Source organism: Stegodyphus dumicola, chromosome 4 (assembly GCF_044657685.1).
Source record: "Stegodyphus dumicola isolate Sdum_Otavi_A_Nest chromosome 4, ASM4465768v1".
Taxonomy (NCBI): Eukaryota; Metazoa; Arthropoda; class Arachnida; order Araneae; family Eresidae; genus Stegodyphus; species Stegodyphus dumicola.
The window spans coordinates 193,409,035-193,434,995 of NC_140771.1; the positions used below are offsets into that span (position 1 = coordinate 193,409,035).

A 25,961-nucleotide genomic window follows, 5' to 3' on the forward strand; every position below is an offset into this window, starting at 1 on the left:
TTGGATCCTAAAGTTTAGGTAAAAGGGACTAATACGTAAGATTTCATGTACCAATATCACTTGACAATATTACTCCTAATGTCCGATAATCGCTTTTAACGGCTTCGGCAAAGAAAGAAGGTGGCGGTAGCAATACTCAAAGTCTCTACTGCAAGTCATACTGGTTACGATTCTTCTACTCAATTAAAATACACTACTTGTCATGAAATTAACACATAAAACTCTGTATTGAGCGAATACGTCATGAAACAAAACATAGAGGAAAGATTCAAAAATAAAATCTTAATTATCATTTAAACTTGAATGAAATGTACAAACATGTGTGAAAAATATTACTCTAAAATCTTCAAAATATTATTGCAAAATTTAAATAAGTAATCTTCTACGGTCTAGGAACCTATTAATCCATTTTACTTTAATTCGATACGAAACTTTATTTAGGCTTATAAATATTTCGGATGATTCCTTGTGGAAAGAATTAAATTCTCGAAGTTTCACTGTAGATATCTAAAACGAGTTATACATTTCGATCTTTGCAGCAAAAGTACTGGTGTACTGAACAAACTCGAATGGAGTGTTAAGGAAAAAATAATAAAAGCACGAGAAGGGGCGCTGAGATAAAATTTTTGGAAACTATACTTTCATGGATACATAATAAGGAATGACGTCTAGAGAATTGAATTCCCAGATAAATTGTAATACAAAATTCTACCTGTGTTTTGAAATAATATTTTTTTTCTAAATGTATTTTTTGAATATGTGAAACATGAATACCTGGTTTCCAAAAACTCCCATTGCACATGCAAGTCCCACTTCTGTAGCTCCAAACCAAACGCCGGCAATGAAAGGTGGCAAACTGAGAACAAATACTTGACCCATAGCATATATAGTCTGCGATGTCATAATGACAGCATATCTGGATGGTCTGAACGAAGCGCATTGTATCCACCCTCCTATAGATCAATAGTAGAAAATAATGAAATCAGATTATTGTACATAAAGAAGTGTAGTTTATTTTGCATTTAAAAAATCTGATGTGTACGCCACGACTTCCTTGTACGGAATATTAAATTATGCGCATTTTTTCTTGCATTTCATTTAAATTTATTGGATTGAATTAAATCTACTTCGTCGATAGCGCATAAACACTATACTTGTTTACCATAGCGACACTCTGGTACTAGGTTAACTTAATAGCGTTATATTTCGTTCATATTGTAACTCTGAATGCACAAAATTTATATCATTTGAAGAACTGTCTAACCGTTGCCATATGTTCTATTCAAATACTATAATAAATCTAGAACGATTTATAAAAGAAATTAAGCGAACAAAACAAAAACAAACCGTTTTTCACAGACGATTTAATATTTCTCATTCAATTAATTCAGTTCTCGCTTCGCGACATGGCAAAAATACATAAAAACTCGAAATATCTACATAAAAAATTACGAAATAAATCTTAAACACTTATTTCCTCGAAACATTCCAGCAAGGATTAAGCATGATTTAATTCGCAATAATAATTTAAGGCGTTATCATTGTTGTTGCGAGACTACGTTTCTCTAGATTGGCAACAAATCCACTACTCTGCTATTTCAAATGTAAACAAGCAATGGCCGCCATCAGAAAAATTATTAGGCTTAGCGTCACTTAAACAACTTTAAAATTGCTGATAATTCTAAAAATATTGCATACAGATTTACTAAAGGCATAAAATCCTCAACCAGAAGATAAGAACAACATAATTCAATCATTTTTAAAGCACAAAATGTACAATTTACAAATATATAAGAGTAAAGAAACTGAGACCACTGAGCCGAGTAACAGAGTGGATATATATGTATAAATATATTTATATACATTTGGCGCGGCCGATTGCAAACAAAATACGAGGTGCACATCTACATGTTATAGTAGTCCTATATACAAAATTTCAACGTTCTGAGGCTACTCGTTTTTGCGTTATGGGAGATACGTACGTACGCACAGACACCACGAAAAATTCTCTTCAGGATTTATTTTAAATCAGTTTTATAATTTTTTGGGGGGAAAAGAGTCTTTTATTCTGTCCTTACGTACAAATGTCACGCAAAAACATCGTTAAGTTTCATTCTATAGGGGTCAAAATGAATATTTTCGCTGAAATATGCTGCCTGAAACTTTTCGCGATTACAATACTTCCTTTTTACTTCGCAGAAGGAAGTTAAAAAACCCCTTGAGGTCTTAATCAATATACATTTCTGCGAGGCTATTATTAGGTCGATCGTAAAATAATGCAGAATCAAGATAAACAATTTCAAGAGAAAAACAAACAATATCGTCTCAAGAATTTAATTAATAATATAATATGCATTATTTTAATGACTCCTTACCAGGCAACTTTTCCCTTCCTCCTTTCTTTTTGAATAATTATTGTTTCGGTATTGTGAAAAAAATATTTATTTATTACCTTTCCGTCCTTCTCTTTACTGCGAAAGTTCTTGTAACAAGAAATGTAGCAATGCCTTAAACTTATAAAACTTAAAGGGATTGATAGATCTGAACTCTTAAGAGGAATGAGAAAGTATTTCCCATTATTAAACCTATGAACATGACCTATTAAACCTATATGGAGTCCCACCACTAATATGTGATTTTGCGTTACCCTACTAAAGAACCACATTTGGTCTGTTGATCAGCGCATATAGCCTGCTGGTTATGTCCTATTTAAGATTACCCACTGGAGGCCCTGATGCCTACATTAATGTTTTGGTTATTTTCCAACATTTCAAAGCAAACACCTTACACATCTCTCATCGTAAGCAAAGAAAACTCTTCCTTGGATGAAAACTTGTTTTTTCTTGAGACGTTTTTACTAATTGACAGTGTCTTTTTAGGTGAGAAGGTTTATTTAACTATTGTAAAGCACACTAGGGCTACCTGCCTAGGGGCAGAGATGTCTGTGTGGAGACTTCCTAAGGGAATAGCTCGTATCCGCATTACCCATGGGGAAAACCTCAAAAACGCCCGTACGGACACCTAGATCTCCTGGAATCGAACCCATGTCAAACTACGAGTGTTCAGCCACTTTATCGCTTGGGTCTTGGTGAGCTCCTTCAAGAAGCATTTCACATGAAGAATTACGTTTTTAAATTCAGCTACAACCACCTTAAAAAAGGCTTGACATTACTAAGGCACCATATAAATAGATCGATGCATTTACCGGAAATTAGACCTGAGCCTAAGATTATGGCAGGGACTTCCTTACAACTACACAAACAGAGCGGCACATAAGTTATATTTATGCTGAAAAGGAATGTTTGCGAAATCGAAGCAGATTTTCGAAAAGGACTAAAAGTGTCTAAAGCAGCGAGTAACATATACGTTGTTTAAGTTCCAGAAAGCTCTTTTGTCATAGAGGTTTATACACCCCAGTTGCAGATGACGATACTCAGGTCAAAATCCCGATGCCGGCAACACTGTGTCTAAGAAGATGCGATACAATTAATCTCTTTCTTTGATATATCATTATACAAGAGCCCCTATTTTTTAAGCTGCAAGCAAATAAAAAACAGCTTTTTGGTAAAATTGTTATATTACATCTTTTCCATATGCTTTGCTTAAAAATATATCTCATGGAAAAGAAATTTTATTAAAACAAGGTAATACTAGGACAGTTTATAATACAGCTAGAGAAGAACGCTCCAGACAGCAAGATTTGAAACGCAGGGCCTTTAATCCCAACTCTTAACTTTTAATTAATTTTGAATACTATTCCTTTATTGATTTTTGACAGGTATGTGACTAGATTTTCGACTTTATGATCACTTGAAACAGTAATGTAATTATGTGTAGTTTACACAATATCAATGATCCATGCACTCTGCTTGCATTTTATCATTGCAGAGAACTTGGGAATCTCACGGTCACAGCCGGCCTCAGACTTCGCTCAACCTATCCGTTTATTATGCCAGGCAATCTATAGCAGCAATATTTAATAACAGCAGACAATACACCGCGCGGCGGAAAGCTTAGCGCCTGCTCTGCTTACGATACAGTAATAAACATTCGCCAAAATATTATCTGTGATACTTAAGATAGCGAAAACGTTAGTCCATGCTTTTCGATGAATGCGTTTCATGCTGCTTAAAAGTTCTAACAGCAAGCACGTTTCTTACTTTAATTTAATAAGTTTTATTGCTGAGTATAAACTTTTTTATTTTTCTTACATAGCTGAGATGAAGAAATTAGTTAGAACAAATATATACATACAAATACGTTAAAATAAATTAGTTTAAAGAGATATCGTTTTACTTACCTAAGCAATTCAGAAAAGCTCCAGTCATAAGAGTGACTCGCAAGCCCTTCTTTTCCATTAAGTACATAACTGGGAAAACAAGAGGTAGGAATACCACCATAAACACTACACAAGTCCAATTTACAGCTGTCAAGCTCACGTTATAATAACAAGCAACTATATCTGCTACTACTGTATACTGGAATTGAGGAACTGCATTCATCATAGAACAGATGGCGAAAAGAAATAGCATCACAAACCTTCTTTTGTACAATTTCACAGCAGGCTTCGTTGAGGATTTCCTGCCCGTCTTAATCTCATTCTTATGGCTCTGATTGTCCAATGAATAGCTACTGTCTTCTGTGGATCTGTAATTCTGAGTGAAGCTATTCGAATTGAGATCATTGTTGATGTTTATACTGCATTTATTGTGATTGCTAAGTCCGAAACATGAGGTTGATTCCTTGTTCCCGCATTCTGTCATCTTCCTGCCTGTGTAAGTTATTTGCTGCCTGAAAGATATTGCTGAATATTTAACTGAGTCAAATGCGAAATTTAAAACTAATACTTAATAAAATAAGTAAAACTAATAAGGCTATATTAAAAAAACCTGCTATCATTAAGCCCATGAAATTCTTAGCAAATCTAGGTTTACTAGAAATGTCATCAGAAAGCAAAAACAAAATTCATGTGATAGTCAAATATATGTTAAAAGAGCATTCCCTGATTCGATTTTCTTTTCATCTAACATTAAGCAAACTGTACATTATTAAGTTATCACCAGCTGTTGTTAGGTCTACTGAATATACACTGAAAAGACAAACTATTATACATACTTGCGATGCGACTATGGAACTGAGCATAAAGCGAATCAATGACGCTGGCTATCGTCGGTGCAACAGTATCCTGCTTAAAGACAATGATCCAAGTGAGCCTGATCGTAAACAAAATTATCAGTAATCCCAAGGCCACATGTTTGATGTCAGCAGACATCAGTCTACTGGGCATGTAACTCAGTACTGTGGCACAGGAGTACCAAAAGTACCTCGAAAGTAAAAAAAAACTGGTGTGAATTGTGCAAAATGTGTAATGAATTGTGTGTAAACCAGTGACTGATGGGAGAAATGCTCCGAAACTCAGTTGTAACGTATCAACGCGTCGCAACGGCAAGGAACCAAACAGTACGGCATATTACGACAGATTTTTAATTCGTGTGTTTCATCCAGCATCTGCGAAATGACTGCTCCTCGGCAACTATCGCAACTCATAGCCGACGTCTATGTCGGACTCCTCTGCTGAAGTAAAACCATCGATTACTACTACTGTAGTTAGCCAAATCTCACAGCCACTGGATACTAGGAAAATAGAAACATGTCATATAATCCGATTAATTGAGGTTTCAGCTGCTCCAGATAAATGTCAGAGTTCATATGGGCCGTTAACCGCACCAGCTACTGCATCCTCTGTATCAAACAGGTGTTGCACAGGCCGGTGATAGAAATATAATTGAGCATCTTGGCGTGATCGTCATTGGGTTCTCATCATACTGAACAGAAACTTGGCCAGCTCGGTTTAGTTAACCTTATAATCATCTGTAACTCCTTTCATGCGCTTTTCGTTCCTACAAAATGATGCGTTTTCAAGCGGATAATGGACGGCCACATCGGCCACACATTGCTCAGGAATCGTTGACCAAGCACAGAAATAATGAGTTTTAAATACTCGCCTTGCTTCCTAGATCCTCAGATATGAATCCTCTTGAGCATGAATAAGACGAATTGCAAGGTGCCTTTTCTCTCTGGACTTGTATCACGCTCAGTGAGGCCGAAACTACAGTGTGTGCTGGGCGACAATACTCCCACCTTGCTTTCGCACCACATCCAAACATTTTTCAGGGATATTGTTGACGTTATTCATGCGAAACTTGTAGCTTCGTGTATTGAATAATGTGTATAATAATTTATCTTTTCAGTATATATAGTAAGACTAACACTTATTACAAGACATGTTCACCTTATTGTTATAAGAGGCCTTTTAATTATATTATCATATTAATCTAAATCAGTTGAGGCTATTTCCTCTCATTTTTATTTGAGATATGTTCGTTCATTGTCATTTGATCCTGCAGTTATGGAAAATATCGAAAAATAAACTAATAAAAACGACTAAATGAAAAATATTGAAAATTTAAAAAAAAATTGAGGCAGACATGTTTTTTAACTTGCCTGTAAATATACATATAAAATGAATGTTAGGTAACGAAATAAATAATAGATATTATTTTCGTGCTGTATCATATATTGTTCATAAAAATACAAATATCAGAAATATTTGTGCACATTTTTAGAAATTATCTCCAATTTATATAATTCTGGAAAGCTTGAAACAAAGATATGACAAAATCATATCGTTATTTTTACACATTTTAACTGTAAACGCAGAAGCAGGATTACTGATTAATATTAACATTAAACAACTATATAAGGAACACCATTTGGTGTATAACATCAATGCTGTACAAATAATTTCAGTAGATTTATCTTGTAATTCATTGTCTTAACAATGCTATTGGCTTATTTCTAGAGGCCTTAGCTTCTTTTAGATTTCAATCGCAGTTTTTGTAAATATTCTGTATGTTTAATCTTAATTTATTTTCCAATTTTGTCAGCTACCGGCCTGAAACTGAAGGGTAATGTTTCATAGTTTTGTCATGTAAGAATATTTCATCCTTGCATTTTTATATGTTTTATTTCTCCTAATTTGAACTGCTAACATATTGAGGATGTAGCTAGGAGCGTTTGTAGTAAACTCTGCCTGTGAGTATAAAATTATAGCTTCTGACAATGACTTAGCAACTTATTTATATTTAGGTGTTATACGGAAACCTTTATATTGTCTTTTTGGGTAACAAATTTGTTCTTTACTCCAGCTGCAATCTTGTAAAGGCAACCAAATCAAATTATCACATGAAAATATTATAATAAATATTCAAAATTGATAGAATTTAGATTGTAACTTAACTATATTTTAATATTTTACTTATTTCAATTTTGTCTCACTAACCAATTCTTTGCAACTGTAAAGGAAACATTTCATCATTTTAACATATTGCGAATTGAAACTGTACTTCAGAATAAATTGTACTTTCACGCGAAATATTACCTATCAAAAACTTTGTGTTTGTTTTCTTTGTGAAAGAAATGTAAATTTTACTGTATTGTGCTCTGATAAACAAATGCCCGTTTGACCTGCTGCAACTGACCGTTGGCTTTCTGGCAGCTGGACGTCAATAGCTGGAAAGAATAGTAGCATTATAGCTGTCTATTTAGCAGCTATCGTGATACTAGGCGGCCAAATTTAGTAGCAGGAATTAATGTAATGTTAACATTTTAATAGTTATTTTTTTCCATCATCCTTATTTCATCACTAGACATGACAATAAGTAAACAATAGGTGAATTCAATATATCGAAACCTAGATGGCTTTTCTAATTTTTATAATACTCATGCTATTTTTAGAAATGCAGTTTTAATAACAAAAAAAATCTGGTTTTTTGGCTTGAATCACGATAAAAGAGACTCAACGAATTTAGAGAGTTACGATAAAAGTTTCTCTTCATTAGAAGAAAAATTATTCAATGCGAAGCCGCAAATCCATGATACAAGTTCATTTAATGCGTGCTGTGAAAATGACACTTATGGGAGATAAAAAGGGAGGGATAAAAAGGAAAAAGAAGAAACGAAATGCAGTTCATAAGATGAGTTTTAATACAAATATTTTAACAATAAGGATAGTACAGCTGGTGATGACATCTATTAAACAGAGTAGGAGGAAAAAAAATAGAATGGTTTGGTTTGTTTGATTACGGTAACGCCTCGAGACTACTATCTGCATAGAGGCAGTGATGCCTTCGTGGAGGACTTTTAAAGAGAAACTAGCTCGTAAAATGGAGAATGAGAAAGAAAAACAAAGTGATAATGTTTAAGTACTTTTGAAGGAAATAATTTATATTAAAACTCTAAACTAAAACTCATGATTTTCACAGCAATATAAATTCACCAATTGAATTTTTCTTCATTGTAAAGATAATTTTAATTAAAAAATTACTCGGAGAAAAGCAATGTATATCAACGGTAGACGTGTTAGTCTATAGTCCTAAGGCAAGATTTGTTATCCAAGCTTTAAAACCCAAAGTTTTATTTAATGAATTAATCAAATATGATTACTGTTACCAAAGATTGAATATTCAAATTTGTAATTGGAAGGACATCTGTAACGAAATAATTGAAGCTACAGAGATCCATATTAAATAACTTAAATGAATATCGGAGTAACAGCTGAGTTACTGTGAACGGTAGTAAGACAAGTATGTAATGCATTTCTAGACTTGCAGTAGCTAGTAATGACTAAAACAGAACGCAGATGAGACGCAGTGGAAGAAAGAACTCAAGCAGAAAAGAATAAAATATAATAACTGTAAATGAATTCTCCTTCCGTGCTTTCGAAAATGAAGATTAATCATCAGCATAATGAACTAAAAATTGTTAAGAATTTTTAAGATTAATCCTTTTATCTTGCTACTGAATACAGAAAACAAAATATACTTTCCTCAGACCAATCGAAATCAAATTTTTATCCATCATACCCTTTCCTGGGTTGTGCAATGTAAATACGAATCACCATTACGTTTTTCTCATGGAAGATTTTTCTCGACTATTTTTCATGCTAAATTATACAACCCATTTCTACCAAATTTCGGAGCTACACAATATAGGCTCCTGTTTACTTCTGTTTTTATTAAAAATAAAGTTTTTCTCATGGAAGATTTTTCTCGACTATTTTTCATGCTAAATTATACAACCCATTTCTACCAAATTTCGGAGCTACACAATATAGGCTCCTGTTTACTTCTGTTTTTATTAAAAATAAAGTTAAACGAAAAACAATTTGAAAGATGGATAAACTCTTTCTTAAAACCAATTTACCTCAAATAAAAATGATTGGTGCATGCGTTTTGAATAAGTTAAATACAAAACAAGGCAAACGAATATGGAAGAATATTATTCCTTTGTTTCTGAAAACGGTTGTGTCATATTATTTCTCAAAATGTACGCTGCCTTTCAGAAAATATCAAGACCAAAATAAAATCCTACCTTTTATGTTTTTGAAATTTTAGCTGGCGTTTTTCATTTATACCTGTAAATATAGATTCGCTTTTTCACCTTTCACTTTAGTTTATTTTTTATGCCATCAATATGCGTTGTTATAGCAAAATAACAATTGTTTTAAAACCCTGTATGTCTCTATACTTATTACTAATAAATGTTTCTAAAATATTTCTTCACATTCTAATAAACAACATTCTCCTTTTAAATACTATATTAATACAGTATTCTATTAATGTAGTTGTTCATACTATATTAATGTAGCAACTATATTAACGTAGTTGTTTAGTCAAATAATCTACTTGTTTAAAGGCAGTCTGTCTTAACCTTACTCAGAACTTACAGTTCTGAGTAAAACTTTACCGATTTTCAAAGGCAATCAGATACTGAGATACTGGTCTCCCTTCTTCAGAGACAAAATATGTTTTAAAGATGGGAGAAAAAAGCTGTCATTTTAAACAGAATAAATCTCTATGGATTCCAGAGGTGACTGGACATAGTTCCCTCTTCTTCAAGAGCAAAATCACTTCTACAAAGGTAGAAGGAGCTATAATGTATATGTTTTTCACACATAAAAGGATTGTATCTCTTTCCACTTTTGAATAAATATTTTTACTCCTAAATAAGAAACAAGAAGGAACTATGTCTTATCGTCCTAACAATCGATATACTTTTCATTGAAATCTGTCTAATTTTAAATTTTTCATTGCCATCTTCCTCTTCCAGTTACATTTACTTATATCTGTAACTCATAATATTTTCGATACTAATTTTTAATTTCATGATTAAATATTTTGGGGAGAAAACAAAGCATACTCTTTAAATCAAAGAAAAAGGTTTTGTGCTCTTCATATACTTGTATTAAACAAACAACAGGTCAAACAGGTTGTAGAGACATTAATTTTTTAAAAGCAGGTAAGATGAAAAATTAGCAATCGCCTTCGCCGGGAATTGAAACACGGACCTCTTAAATACCGGCCCAGCGGGCTGAACCACTATACCACGAAGACAAGCCAGGAAAGTGGGAAAAATACCTTATATACTCCCCTTTTTAAAGGGCGACTGGTGTTTTCAGGGGACCCAATCGCCAAATCCTGGGTGTGGAGAGTCGTCATTCACAACTCTTTTAGTTCAGGCGCCACTGTAGATACATTATTATTTTTGGAAGCAGGAGAGATGAAAAATTAGCAACGCCTTCGCCAGGAATCGAACCACGGACTTCTGGAATACCGGCACAGCGTGCAGAACCACTACACCACGAAGGCATGCCAGGAAAGTGGGAGAAATACCTTACAAGGTTAGGTCAGACATCAAAACAACTCACTTCAAAAGTTGGTGCAAGTGTTAAAATATATTATTAGATTACTACATCTATAATCATATACTTTTATGATATTCAGAGAAAATTGTTAATTTAAAAATCACAATAATCCTTTTCTCTAAAGAAAAATTATTTGTTTTCGGAAAACGAAAATTCGTTATGGTGAAATTATTAAAACTGTCCTATTTATCGCTTAAAATAACAAATAAATATAGCTAACCTTTTCTCTCAAACTCATTTTAATATTGGACTTTCAAATGCATACATAAATAATAGTAATCCACTGTTAACGAGAAGCCTTGTTATAACATAAAACCATAAAAACACTCTATTTTACATCGATATTGTACTTAATGTCTCTTTGTTTATTAGTATTCTGAATGATTCTGATTAGAAACAACTATGTATATAACAGGAAGAAGCAGCAATACATTTGGAAAGGAAAAAAAATTAGTAATCAAATAATGTCATTAAATGCACATCTAAAGTTGTTGAAAACAGTAATACAATGAAATTTTAAGACTTAAAAAAGGTTATAATAACATTTTTTACATGTACGGTATAGTGGTTACCCCCAAACGGTATAGTGGTTAGGGAAGCCTGACTGCGATACCAAAAGGCCCGAGTTCGAATCCCGGAGAAAGCATGGATGTAAAATTGTCTTTCCAGTCATAGAAGGTAACGGTGGCCAACTATTAGGTGCCTCCACAATAAAATGGCTACCATTTCTGGCCTTAGTAGTGGCCAATGCCGTTACAGGCAAGTGCCCGCCATTTGTTTAGAAAATATATATATTTATATCTTTATGAGAGAAAGACTACGAGTTAATTTTATTCTTACATTCCTTTAAAGTTATTTTTTCCCATGTATGTATTTACGCATATAATCTGAATAAAAATTTTCAAGGTAACAAGTATTATGCAATTTCTAATGAAATATATCAAAAATCAAAAACTTTTACATTAAGAATTGTGCGTATTTTAAAATAATAGAAGATGAAATATATGATGGTATATATATTTTATACATTTCATTGCATACTCAACGCTTTTTTTTTTTTCAATATCAATCAATATTTCTCTAAATTATATTCATTCATTTAGTTTTTCTAGTTTTAATTAGTTCATTTAGTTTTTCCAGGTTTACTTAGTTCGTTTAGTTTTTCCAAAATAATGAAACTCAAATAAAGAATGATAAATAGAAATGTTTACCAATTCACAGAGTAGTGCTTTAATAAGTCCCTCTAATCAAGATCTTCTAGCTGATACGTGAAAAAAAGAAAACTTCTTGTGAACTCGACACTGAAATTTTCTTTAATAAATGCATACAAATAAACTTCTCTGCTGTTGTTGCACCTTATGTAAAATAATACCAATAAAACTACTCCGTTATTACACATATTTTATTTTTTCAAGATATATAATATTATGTTTTATTTCATTATTTTTTCAAACTGACAATGTGTTTATGTCTTTTCTAGGAGAAGGCGGACATTGATCGACCATATAAAGTAAATATTTTTCGAGATTCATACATTTATGGGAGAAAATAAAATAAAATCTTCTCGTTAATCATACAGAACAGCTGCATCGCAAGGAACTGAAAAATCCTTTGAATGAAATCTTTCATTGTTAAAATTCTAGGAACTAGAGGAACTGAGAAACAATACTAGCCGAGTATTGTGATATCAACCAGTCACAAAGTGTATAACAAATAAAAATGCAGGATCTGAGGTATAACGAGCTTCTCCATCTAAACTCAGAAGCGGAGAAAAAGGGGGGGAAGACGAAAAGTTGAAAGTATATTTGTCTTCATATAAGCATTGAACTTTCGTAAAGCAGCGAAAAAGAGGAGAGGAACATACTTTTTCCCCAGCCCTGAAATGAATATACGGATAAAATTCTGATGAGAAACGTTGCATTACCTTTGTGGACAATTAGGGTCTGATTGCTACATAGTCCATAAATTCGGAGCTGGGGCCCCAGACTTAAAGGGGCTTATAAACTATGCTTCTTTAAACCTCCTTTTACCCTTGTAGAAACAATATTAAAGAAGAATAAGGAAGAATAAGCAAGAAGGAATAAGGAATATTTTTGCCCTTATATTTCGTGTTTTGGGATTGATTAATAATTTTTGGTAAAATAAAGGGAAGGAAACTTAAGCATTCAACAAAACTGAAAGTGTGTAAAAAATTAATTCATACGTATAGCAATTAACAGAATTTTAAATTTATGTTCTTAACTATTAAAGTTGTAGAGTCATTAGCTATTTTTGAAGCAGGAGACGTGAAAAATGTGCAATGCCTTCGCAGGGACTCGAAACTGGGCCTCTCGAATACGCCTTGAATGTGCTACCGTTACACTACGAAGGGATGCTGCAAGGAGAGAGAAAATACTCCCCCTTTTAAAGGGCGACTGGGAATTACGGGACCCACTCGCTAGATCATAGTGGTGAAGAATCATCATCCACCCCCTTTTAGTTCGAGCGCCACTGTAGATGCATTAGATTCATTTTGAAGCAGGAGATGTGAAAAATGTGTAATGCCCTCCTAGGGACTCAAACCTGAACCTTTCTAATAAACGCCGAGTGTGTTACAGTTACATCACGAAGGCATGCTTCAAGGAGGGAGAAAATACCTTATAAAGTCATTAATTAATTAATCTCTTTTGCGAAGTTTTATGAGCAGTTTTTCACGAAAAATATGGGAAGATGAGTAACCACATGAGATTACCTATATTAAAATTAGTTAATTAATTATCTGTTGGAATTTGCATTCTTCCGTTTGCTCCTGCGCTGAGCGAAATAGGTAAACGATATAGGCAGTACTAGAATTGTCCCGACGGAGAGAGAACGAGTGTGTGGTGTCGACTGTGTGTCCTCCCGGTTCTGCTGAAGACAGTGTGTTCTTCTGATGGTGGTGAAGACTATGTCCTTCCTGATATGCTTATGCAGGGGTTTGTCGACGTAGCAGTAGCCGTAATTTTCTCGAGCATGGTGCGGCAATGTGATGTATAGAGTCTTAACATAGAATATAGCAGTGGAAGACTATACTGTAATAAGAATCTAGCACAAGTATTCCGGATAATTATTTACTAAGCCGCCAAGTATCTGTCTAAACGGACTGATAAGCAGTAGCCGAGATGTGGAAGCAAATTGCATTGTGTTCAAGACGATAACTTAGTTCAGAGTACAGTAGTTACAGTTTCGATAAAATTTGACTGGATAATTAATAAAGCTCCAAAATTATTGTTATCTATTTGAGCTATAGTTTCATCTACGCTATCAGCGTTATGTAAAAGACATAGGATAAAGATTAATCTAGAAAGAACGCAGCACACAAAGTATTACCATAAACAATTACTATCGTTGGAGTAGAGAGAGGAAATACCTAAATTAAAAACAAATTAAGGAGGTTTTTAAGTTATAATTTTGCTTTACATATTTTGCATGTTTTACATATATACATATATATACCGTATTTGGATGCGTATTTTTCTCCCTTTTTCTGCTAATTTTACACAGGTAATAGGGGAATATGCAATGCTAGTTTCACCTTATGGCTTCCAGAAACCGAATACAAATGAAAGAACCACCTCTCAGCGCACCCAATGTGCTCAGCGTCTTGCAGGAACAGCAGAACATAGTAACTGGAGAATCGACAGCTGGAAGCGAGTAGTAAGATGTAATAAATCTCATTTCCAACTGCATCGGGCGGTCGCTACAAGTATGTCGCCAATCCTATGAAATCATGGATGCAGCGCGCCGGTTCGAAATCTAGAAAGTCTGGGTTTCATTTCCGACTGCATCATCAGCTATATTTTCAGTTGCCACAAATACGGCGCCAACCGTATGAAACCATGAATGCAGCGCACCAGGTTCGAAATCTAGAACGTCTTGGGACGCAGTGATGATCTGAAGTATATCATCTTGGCAGTGCTTGGCAGACTATTGGTTATACACAACCTCACTGCATCTAAGCACCAGATCTGCCGAGCGATCACTTACATCCATTCTTGCTTTTCTGCTAGCCATATGGAAATGGACTGTACCAGCAGGACAACTGCTTCTGTTCCGGATCCTTATTGATTACCACCAAACTGAGTATTCCACTGAATTCAGGCTGCTAGAATGGCCACCAAGAAGAAGAGGATTTGGTTCGAATTGAATACCTTTGATATTTCTGGAAAAAGATGCTTAAAAAAGCCATCTACAACCAAGTATCCTTAACAGATTTTGGGGACGTTCTATAAGACGAGTGGCAGGGCATACCTCTGCAGCACTTCCGCGAACTTACTGAATACATGCATCACCACGTAACAGCTGCTATGAAGGCCAAAGAAGCCGTAACTCGTTGCTAATTATTCCGGATTTAGGGACTTCCGCGAATTTCAAGCCCAAACCATTTTTAATTTTATGGTGTAATTCGAGATACATCCAATTCATTGCATCATACGCTAAGTGTTTTGGGAGATGCCAATGTAAGACGTTAGAATCATTAAACGTACTTGAAATGAAAGTACTTGCATACAAATTTGAGGAAAGAATGATGCTTAAATAATATGTAGGTTACTGCAAGACTCATGTATCAGCATCCGTTATGAAATCCGATATATCTAATTAAATAATTAAACTTCGGATTTCTACAAACAGATAACTTTAACCTGAAATTCGCATACAATAAGTAGTAACATTTTAGTGGTTCTTCGCCTTCTGAAACAGTGGAACGAGGTCTACACTCTTCGATAAGATTCCTCATTCAGTTGGATGGCTATCTAAACTAAGGTTTTGTGTAGCTAATTACTTGCAAACCAACTGAGTCATCTGACGTCACGTAAATTCAAAGCTATTTGCCCTTTGCCCCATTTCTTCTCTCTCTAATCGATACACTCTCACCGAACTGTTTATACTGTAACATGAGGAAACCCGACTCTCGAGCTATATCTCAGAAAAGTATGCATAATTTGTCATTGATCGTTAAGCATATATTATTTGTCCGTCAAGCATGTATTATTATTCCGTAAAGCATGTATTATTTGTCCTCGATCGGAGGCCACAGAGAAAAATTGGATTAAATAACAATCACGAGTACACCTCGAGAGTTATCCAGCATGCTACTTTTAATTACTAGGAGACGGTAACACTTCCAGCGATACATATCATATAGCAGCGTCCTTAAAAGAGCAGAAATGAGGCAGCAACCGCATGATATTTGCATAATACTGTCTATCCCTAATCCAAAGGCATTTTACTGTGCAGTGGTACCTGCACAGTAAAATGCCTTTGGATTAGGGATAGACTCGGTATGTGTCCTCAATATATGGTACGCCAAAAGCTAAGTCCCAGATATACGTATACCATTTCCATATTTTTCAACAATCCTTTTTTTTTCACCTCCATGGTCATCCTAAGAACTTTTTTTGATTGCTTGACTCTTCTCATTAACTTTCCTAAAACTCATTGTTAATGAACTTAGAAAACCATTCAACCGGAAAACAGAGTATCCTTTCAAATTCAGGGTTATAGCATCAGTTGTTCACTGAACAATAACAACAACCGTACTGACGCTCATGGGCAGTCGTCTTTGTCTCGAAAGAAGTGAAGAAATGCATTGAGTGCAATCGTGACTTTGAGTCGTATTGAAAACAAATGTCGTATATCAAACAACAAATTTCCAAGTCCATACAGAACATATACCAAATTAGACATAGTTCAAAATGGAACTTCACCAAGGTTTCTACTGCACATCAAAATTTTAAAAAATTTATATAACTTTTGTTGTTTATCTAACAAGATATTTAATTTTGCTTAATAACCTCAAATCAAAAAACAAATCAAAGAATTTTTTAGCTGCCTGTGAGTGGTTGGTTTCTTAGAACTAATATGAAAATTTTCTATAGTAGTAAATATTAATTTATCTGTTAAACACAATAATTTTAGTACGACATATAATACATTTCAATAGTTTTATGAAATTTAAGAACTGAAATTCTATTGTTATTTAAGAAAGAGACATCTTTTTAAGGTCTTCCAATAAAACTCTTATAAATCTTATTCGAAATCAAATAAATGAAATCAAATTTGAAGAAAAAAGATATTTAAAATAATACATAGTTTGCTGCAAATGTCTTAAGAAGGAACAGTTATCAGTATCGGTGTGTGCAGTCTGAAATATTTAATAAAATATTTAAACTTCGAGCTTCTACCAACACAGAGCATTATCGTGAAATTACCAGATGCAAAAGTTGGTAAAATCTAGTTCTAACCAGTTTCAGTCCGGTGTTTGTACAAGACGTGCGGTCGTTATTACGTCTTGCTATGTTACATCAAAATGAGTGATGTCATGCATAAAACATTTTATGAGCTTTCAAGAGAATCCATGAATATCAAAAGAAGCCCAGCAGTTTTATTAACTAACAGAAAAGAGAATACACTGTTGAGTGACATAAAATGTCGGCATTTCAACAATTCGTTTTCTGAAGACTAAACTGTCAGGAACGTTCTCAGTTGATGCTGACAAAAAACTCATATCATCAATTTCTGGTGAGAGAGGAATCGTTTAGTAGCAACAGTAGGGTCACTTTTAGTACATTCTTACTAAATCTACTTCTTTTTATAAATTTAGTATTCTAGTATATTCATAAATAAATGTGCCGCTTTCTGTGTTTCATATAATAATAAACACATCAACAATTTGAGGGTCAAGCATATGAGTTAAACATTATTTAAAGTAAATATTTTAGCACCAACAACCATCTCTTATTGAGGTATACTATAATTTGGGCCTTATTAAGTACGTACTCTTTTATGAAGTTGTCAGGATACACAACCAGTTATTTACTTAACTTATTTCAGATTACAGCAATGAAATATATTTGATTTTATTTAAATTTCAATTCATTCCTTTATAGAGTCATTAGGTTATTTTGATGCAGGAGATATGAAAAATGGTCAATCTCCTCACCGAGACTCGAACATGGAATTCTCGAATACGCGCCAATTGTGCTGCCGTTACACCACGAATATATGCTGGAAGAATGGATAAAATACCTCATACCTTATTACCTCAATTTGTTTAGAAGTAAATAATAAAGCATTTCTTTAACTGAAAGAAAAAATATGCCATGACTTTGACAATCAATTTGTAAGTATCTTCTAGAGAAAGTTTTGGAACTCCATTTGAAAGCAGGTTCTCCAGGTGCATATTCTAGTTGCCCTCAAGCAGATTATGAACTGCGCGTTATCTCATTAGACGTGGAAATGGCAGAAAAACTACTAACTGTACGTATAGTATGCTGTCCGGATAAAATCATCTGCACCAGAAATATTTTCTTCCCTTCTGCTATTACAGAAGTTTTGATACCTTCAGAAGAAAGCATCTCACATAGGTCTCCTCTTTTAGAAACATTAGAATTTTGCTAATAAATAACTTTTCGAAGGCAGTGTGGGTAACAGAAAAAGATAGTAATCGCATAATCACATACATTAAACTTTACTTCAACAGACAATAACTCTGTTTTAAGACATTATATTTGCATAAGTGTTGTTTTGATCTGTATGGTGGTTAGCAGGGCTGGCTGCCTTAACTTTCGGCACAAATTCGAGCCTAGGAGAAACGACTATTTTTAAACGTCTCCCTTTCATTGTTACTGAGCTCAAACAGTTACCTAATGATTAAGACCAATAAATGATGGTCTTTCAAATTAGATTTAAGCCTAGGCAAACGAGCTGACTTCATGGGGGTTTTCCCCATGTTCATTTTGAATACAAGTCTCTTTTCAATGTCCTCCACGAAGCCTCCGTCCTCCGACGCAAATAGCCCTCGTGTATTTTGTTACGAGTCACAATTTAAGTCAAATTCATTGTGATCCCATTCAGACATTTAGCGATGATTTCGCCGAGACTAGAGATCCGGACTATCCAGTTGCCAGCCGGACTTACTTCAATTATACCACGAAGGCACACTGTGAGGAAGGAGAAATATCCTTACAATCGGATGTCTGACAAACAGTTATCGCTTAACATGTGTCCAGCCATTAAAAGAATAATTAATTGATTTTCTTAAAATTAATTGATCTTCTTAGATTTTCTTACAAAATTTTAAACTTTAATTTTTATGCATACTAATTTTTTTCCATCTATTTTATAGCTTGATGTCAATATCCAGTTTAACCTAGAAAATGTTTTAGCAAATTGGTGTTACCGTTATGTCAAAATCATTTTCAACAAAATGTTAATCATGGTATACGCACGAAGAACGTTAAACGTTTTGCTTTTACTACCAATTAACCAGTACTTTTGTTTTTTAAGAATATACACGGGGAATACAATTTAGGAATATACAATGTGGGGGAGGATGTAATAAAAAATAATAAATAAATAAACATTTTAAAGTCTGTAATACAGATAACATTTTTCTTAGTTTTTATATTTAAATTGTTAAACTTTAAATTAGATGGATTTGATCATTATTTTTTCTTTATGTGTGTTATATTTTTACTCCCGTTACTAACATAAATGATTTAACAAGGTATTTTTGTTTTATTTTGATTTTTCATACTTCACACGACTCCTCTAATACTTTACTGCGATCTCCACCTTGGTAACTGCTTTAGGAGAATAAATGACATTTCGTAGAAAATCATGTTCTTGGTCTAAGAATCCCAAACTCTAAAAAAAAAAAAGGTGAAAGAAAACTAAAAGCAAACTCATGAATTTCGTAGTTCTTCAAATTAATTCGGCATTACCTTTGCTATTAAAAGAGAAAAAGAAAACTTTTACTATTGTTCTTTACTTATGAAGCTTTCTTATTTATATTTTTAAGTCTTTCAGATTATTTTAATCCAGTATTGCCGTAACTACACTTTTCTGTGGGCTTTTTGTTACAATTCAAAGTATGACAATTTGAATTTAACAAAATCTCCTCCTGGCACTACGAAATACCACCTGGTTGAGAGCCCTTCATATTAATAATGAACCTACAAAATGTTAAATTCATATTCCCTTACAACTATGAGAGATATTCGAATACAAACGGGACTATTTATGTTCCATTCATGCGAAGAGTTAAAAACAATTATGATTCACTTCGGTGGGCACATTAGAAGTCCCACTTTTTTTTCAATCACCCAAGTTGTAACAATACGTTGAACTAAGAGATTCACAACAAGGTTGAGTAAAGTGTCACCGCCTGGGTTAGAATCCCGGAGAAGGCATAGATATAGCATATAGCACCACTGAGCAGGCTTCTGACCTAAGATTATCTAAGAGATTACACAGCGGAATAGTGCCTGATCAGTGGAAGTCTACTACAGCCTCAGTTGACCAAGGCAGATCAGCAGGCATTAATTTAACATAATCGAGTTACAGAGTCACAATCCAAAAATAGTTACATTGTCATCTTTGTTTGAAGCAACTAAAAAAAACATTCAGATATTATAAGCAGTTGTGAAAATAGGAAAATAAACAGTTGTGAAGAAGAAACAAAGTAAAAATGATCTTGATCTAGTGCAAAATTAAGGTTACAAAATCTTGTAATTAGAAATTTACTTGTACAAAGGTCAAGCTAAATACGGTTACAACTTCAACCTTCGGCATTATATATGTTACAACATTATGAATTCAGTTACAAACCAATGATATACCGTATATTTGATACGCCCTTAGATCACGAATTCTCACCATTACATTAAACGGTAATGTAGTTACGTAGGCAGTTGCATAGATAATATACAGCAATATTTTCAGTGAACAAAAGTAGATTTCTAGTACACCAAGAATGAAAAACAACACTTATCAGCATAATAGCTTGCAACCTTAAGAGCTGAATGTTGTTATAATAACATGGATTACATAGTTAACATAGATAAGTTGTGTAAGTAGTACACTGTGACATATGCAGTTCGCTATTATATGGATATGCAGAAGTTTCTGTAGGAACATAGTTTCTTGCAGTAATTTATGAAAGAACTTTGTATTGTGCCATAAATAATAATGTCATTTTCATCAATGTGTAGCAACATCAGAAAGGCATATGTGAAATATAACATAAAACTAACACTATGAAGAATTAAATAAAAGTTGTAGGGGGACGCATTTTTAAGGGGGACAATATTGCCAATATTTATAAAGCAACCTTGCGAGGTATAAGGTTTTGAGCCGTATCAGTTCACATATGATTGTAATGATATTCAAAGGTTTGAAAGCAAATAGGTTTTTGCCTGTAAATAGATACACTGTGCATATGATTACGCTTTGGCATGTCTATCCCCCATAGTTCAAAGAGTTTCTCAAAGGAAGTGCATTCCATGGGAAAAGTAGAAGTCAATATGGAAAAGTTGAGTAGATCTGTTCAGTTTAAGGTTCTATTTAGTCATAAGAAATTGATCTGAGTAAAATTTAAGTTGTGAAATTCTAAAAAATGAAGCATTTTCGGAACTCCACTGTATGATGTTGGTCAACTTTTTAATGCTATTGGTTCTATTAGTCTAAATTATTGGTCCATTCCTTCCAGAACGTGTCCGCTGGTCTGTTTAAATGGAAAGCTGACGTCAAGGAGCAGTTGAAAACATAATGATCAGGAGTTCCTGTCACCCCACACTTGCATTGCTCATTGTTAGAAAGGCCAAATCTGAAGAGATAAGTTAAAAATGGTCCATGCCCTGTTAAAAATGTTGTGAGTGCCAAGGCGCTGGAAAGGAAGTTGGTTGAGACCTTTGAGACAAATTTATGCGTTCTTCTACCTGTGTTAAAAGTATCCCACCTGAGCTGCTGTTGAGAAAGCTGTATACTAGTTAATTTCTTGAGATATGATCCCGGAAGAGGAAGAGAGAATTCAGGTAGATTCGTGGCCATTGCCGCCTCCTTAGCCGTAGCTTCAGCAAATTCATTTCCAAAAATGCCTGTATGTGCAGGCACCCAGCAAAGTATTGGTTGAATTGTGGAGTCAAGATTAAGTAACTTTTTCTGTATGTTATGCACCATTGGGCTTCTGCTTCTAAATCCTGCTATTGCATTGAGGCCAGAGAGAGAATCACTGTAGATAAACACAGGACTAGGAAGTCGATGTATAAAATTAATTTCTTTTAATATTGCGAGTAATTCGGCCTGAAACACAGAATTATTTTTATTCAGTAGTCTTCGCCATTGGCTTTGAGTATTGTTGTCCTTTAAAATGCACAATCCACTTCCCAGCCGCATATTTCACAAGTGCACATCTGTGTAGCCACCGAGGAAATGGCTTCTAGGATGAACCAATAAGTATCCAGTAATATTTCTGTCATGTCTCATGACGTTTCGCATGCTTTAAGATTTAAGCAAGATGGTTGAAAATATTCTGCCACGCAATTTTTTGTACAAAATAATTAAAGCATCGTCGATTGCTTCTGAAACTTTTCATTGAAGTTAGATCAAATATAGGAAATTATGAAGATTTCACTACCTGGTTGAAATAAATGCAAACACATGTTGGATACTTCGCAAAAATATCGATGTGAAATATTATTTAATAAGTGGTGAATAAAATGAAGAAAGAAATATGTGATAAACAACTGAGCCCAAATGTAATCTTTAGATAAAACTATGCGTATGAGAAAAATATTTATACCAATTATATATGTAAATAAAAGTCAGCACTTTTTATTGCAGTCTATAAGAAAAATATATTCTATAATAATAACCAATGCAGAATTTTATTCAAAGTGAAATTTACAAATTTGCATTCGTGCACATTTAGTGCGTTAAATCTCACATTTAATAAATGCTCACTCTGAAATGTACTATCTACACAAGAAATACTCATCAAGCAGAGTGAATTTATCGTATTCACAACGAGTATATTCAATTTATTCAATATATAATTCAATTATATAATTTTTAATGTTAACAATGGATATAATCAGATGATATGTGTTCTGAATCTTACACGTTAAAAATCAAAAGAATGCAAGTACTGAAATAAGAAAACACTAGATTCATTGTAACACTTTCAGTCATTCTCAGCTCAATTAAAAAAATATACACTTGAATTCTCTTAATCCACATAATATAAGCACTACGAGATTTTCTACTATTACGCCATATATTTATAACTGCGAAAAAAATTCAAATTAAAACGTAAACAACATACGCTCACATGCACGAAACTTTAGCGTCACAAGAACAATAGCAGCTCATTGGTCCATTTTCGAAACCCCTCCCTCAGTGGCTACGCTGATGTGCACTTGTGAAATATGCTACCCGTCCCTGTATCCATACTGGATCCATCTGTGAATATTGAAAAGTGATCGGTAACTAGACTGGCTACTTTTTAAGTTATATGTTTCCGAAGGTCTATGGCAGAAGGATGAAAAGCAGGTGATGAGATTTTTGATTCAAAGTTTGCTGCAAAATACTCTTGATTCCACAGGATCCGATTCTGCACAAGAAGCAAGACACCGCACAGAGTTGATTCTCTCTGTACAAGGTCCAACGGAGGTAATCCCGAAAGGACCTGTAATACTGTTGTAGAGGCTGTACAATACCCTCGACAAACTAGAAGAAGATGAGGCCGTTGGATAGTTTGACCTCAGTTTATCTCTTGCTTAGTTAAGGAATTGGCCCAAATACCTGCTCCGTAGAGGATTATTTTCTCAATGACTGTTTGATACCATATTTTCAAAATAGGAGATGAAATGTCCCATTTAGCCGCTGCTGTGCGTTTCATATTGTTGTTAAGAATATCCACTTTCTTTTTGAGGTTGCGAGGAAAGTCTATTGTTGAAAGTCTATTGGTGAGGGAGCCAGTAAAGTCTATTGTTTATAATTAAGCCTAAGTATTTCAAGTTTTCAACAAATTTAGTTGAGGAGCCTTGTATTTTAAGTGAAGGTATACGTTTCAATGGTCCCTTTGCTCCGATTATTATACCCTGCCTTTTTTTAAGAGAGATATTAATTTTGTGTTGTCGTGCCAAGTTACCGAAAATATCAAGGTAATGTTGAGCTATATTTTGAAGTTTTGATTATCCCTTGAAGATGAGTAAGCGGTAATCCGCATATGCTATGACAGAGCAGTCCGATTCTTTATTAAGTTATCTAAGAATTGAATTTGCCACTGTGATCCACAAGATAGGCACCAAGCAAGACCCCTGCGGACAACCCCTGTGTAGTTTATGCTCTGTTATGCCAGAGTCAGAAGTTAATTGTTCTGAGCGGTCCTGTAGGTAGCTTCTAATGAAGTCCAGAAGGTCCCACGGACATCCCATGGCAACCAGAGCATCAATGATGTCCGGCCACCATAAGGAGTCAAAGGCCGCCTGGAAATCTAGGCTAATTATGATAGAATGTTGTTTATCTTGCCTGTTTTCTTTAAGGATTGTGGAGTCTTGCGAGAGCATGCTCTGTAGATTTTCCACACAAGAAGCCATATTGATTGTTTTCCAGAATATCATTGTTATCAAGAACGTATTGAAGTCTGCCAAGAATAACACGTTCCAAGAGCTTGCCAAAAGAGGGAAGCAGACAGATCGGAAGATAAGAATCAGGTCTAGATCGATCCTTTCCTTTTTTATGACACAGTGCGACTTCAGCTTTCTTTGAAGATGCTGGAAGGTGACGAAGTTTCCAGCATGAACTAATGAATGCAAAAATAAGATCCGAACTAATCTTGAAAAGAAGTTGAATGTACGAGTTATCTAACCCATCTGGGCCAGGAGCCTTGTTTGGATTTAAATTCTGAAAGATTCACTTTATTTCAGCCAGTGTAAGTGCTGGTTCCAAAGAATGTTTAAAGGGCGTGTAAGTATCAAAATTAGAACGCAAGGTTACATGCTCTGCAAGATCTAAGAGATAGGATCTGGTTGGAAGAGAGTCTTAAGTACATGCTGAGCGATATCATGAAACTTGGCAGTAGGAAGGAGACTGGCAGGTAGAGTTGTTGGCCTAAAAACGTGATCAGTCACTATTTTAATAGGAGCACTGAATTTCTCGGCAGTACGTGTACAGTAATTGCGCCAAGCAGTTCTTTTTTGCCAATTTTTTTTCTTTTATAGATCGCTTGAGTCTTTTTATATTGAATAAATACTTGGTGTTTATATTGAATAAATACTTTTTATATTGGATAAATACTTTTTATATTGAATAAATACTTTTTATATTGAATAAATACTTTTTATATTGAATAAATACTTTTTATATTGAATAAATACTTTTTATATTGAATAAATACTTTTTATATTGAATAAATACTTTTTATATTGAATAAATACTTTTTATATTGAATAAATACTTGTTGTAATAAATTTATTTATTTTTCAATCAATACAATGTAGATTTCTAGCACTATAAGCACTCATAACTTCAGACTTCTAGCTATTTCAACCAAGTCTTATTGAAGTTTTGGTTTTGTACGATTAGGCAAAGTAGTGGTGGGTTGTCTAACAGGGTGAAGGAATTCCTAAGGGAAACTGGCATCTATCCACGTTTGGGGGGTTTTAGCCATACTGTTTGCTTTCTATCATTCTGAAAAATATTAAATTTTCTTTCATCTACAAACGCAACCGAATTCCCAAAACCCCGAAGCTTTTCAAAATAGAGCTCTGTGAGTTTAATCGTGTCTTTCGACTCATTTTACTAAGAGATGGTTTTCAAAGCTATTTGGTCATGAAAATATTATCTCTGAAAATACTGTAATACGTTCTGCATTAGTAAACTTGATAAACCTTCCTTGGACTATTAAAGTGAGTTAAATGCTCCGATTTTAGGGTCACCTCGAATATTTTTTCTTATGATCTACCTTTCGTTTTTAAATGAAATGACCTAGACGCTTTCTGAAGTTTATTTGCATATATATTTGTTTTCATGCATTTCGAAATTGTATTATTAACAATAGATTTGATTACATTTGATAGTTCACGTATTTTTTTCAGAAATGTTCTACTAGTCTAATGAAGAATTATAGTTAAGTTCTTTTGAGTTAAAAGACATCTCGTAATTTTTAGACACATGTTAAAAACTAGCAGTTCCTTGAGGTCCTGATAGAATAAGCTTTTCTTTCATATTTGTTACCGTAGTCCTGTAATCTCCCAGTTCCTTTTTACTTTCGTACTTGAAAACAATTTATTCAAAATACCTTATTTATTTCTAACTGTTGAATTTTTGTCACTGGATGTCTGATTGTTTTCCTAGCCCCAACATTTTCTGAGTCGCTGTATTTATTTTCATT

The 25,961-nt window shown here is 34.0% G+C and overlaps 1 protein-coding gene across 3 annotated transcripts in view; it reads right to left on the reverse strand.

Moving 5' to 3' along the window:
* LOC118203827 (choline/ethanolamine transporter flvcr2a-like) overlaps nt 1-25,961 on the reverse strand; it is a 93,344-nt gene that overhangs the window by 42,008 nt on the left and 25,375 nt on the right. For 2 of the 3 annotated variants that reach the window (XM_085815887.1, XM_085815888.1), the window contains 2 exons: nt 4,301-4,791; nt 775-953 (listed from right to left, as the gene is read on the reverse strand). In XM_085815887.1, coding sequence (XP_085672013.1) covers nt 775-953; nt 4,301-4,791 — 670 coding nt within the window. Of the gene's footprint in view, nt 1-774; nt 954-4,300; nt 4,792-11,976; nt 12,115-25,961 lie in introns of those variants that run through there. The other variant, XM_035376119.2, reaches the window with a different exon arrangement.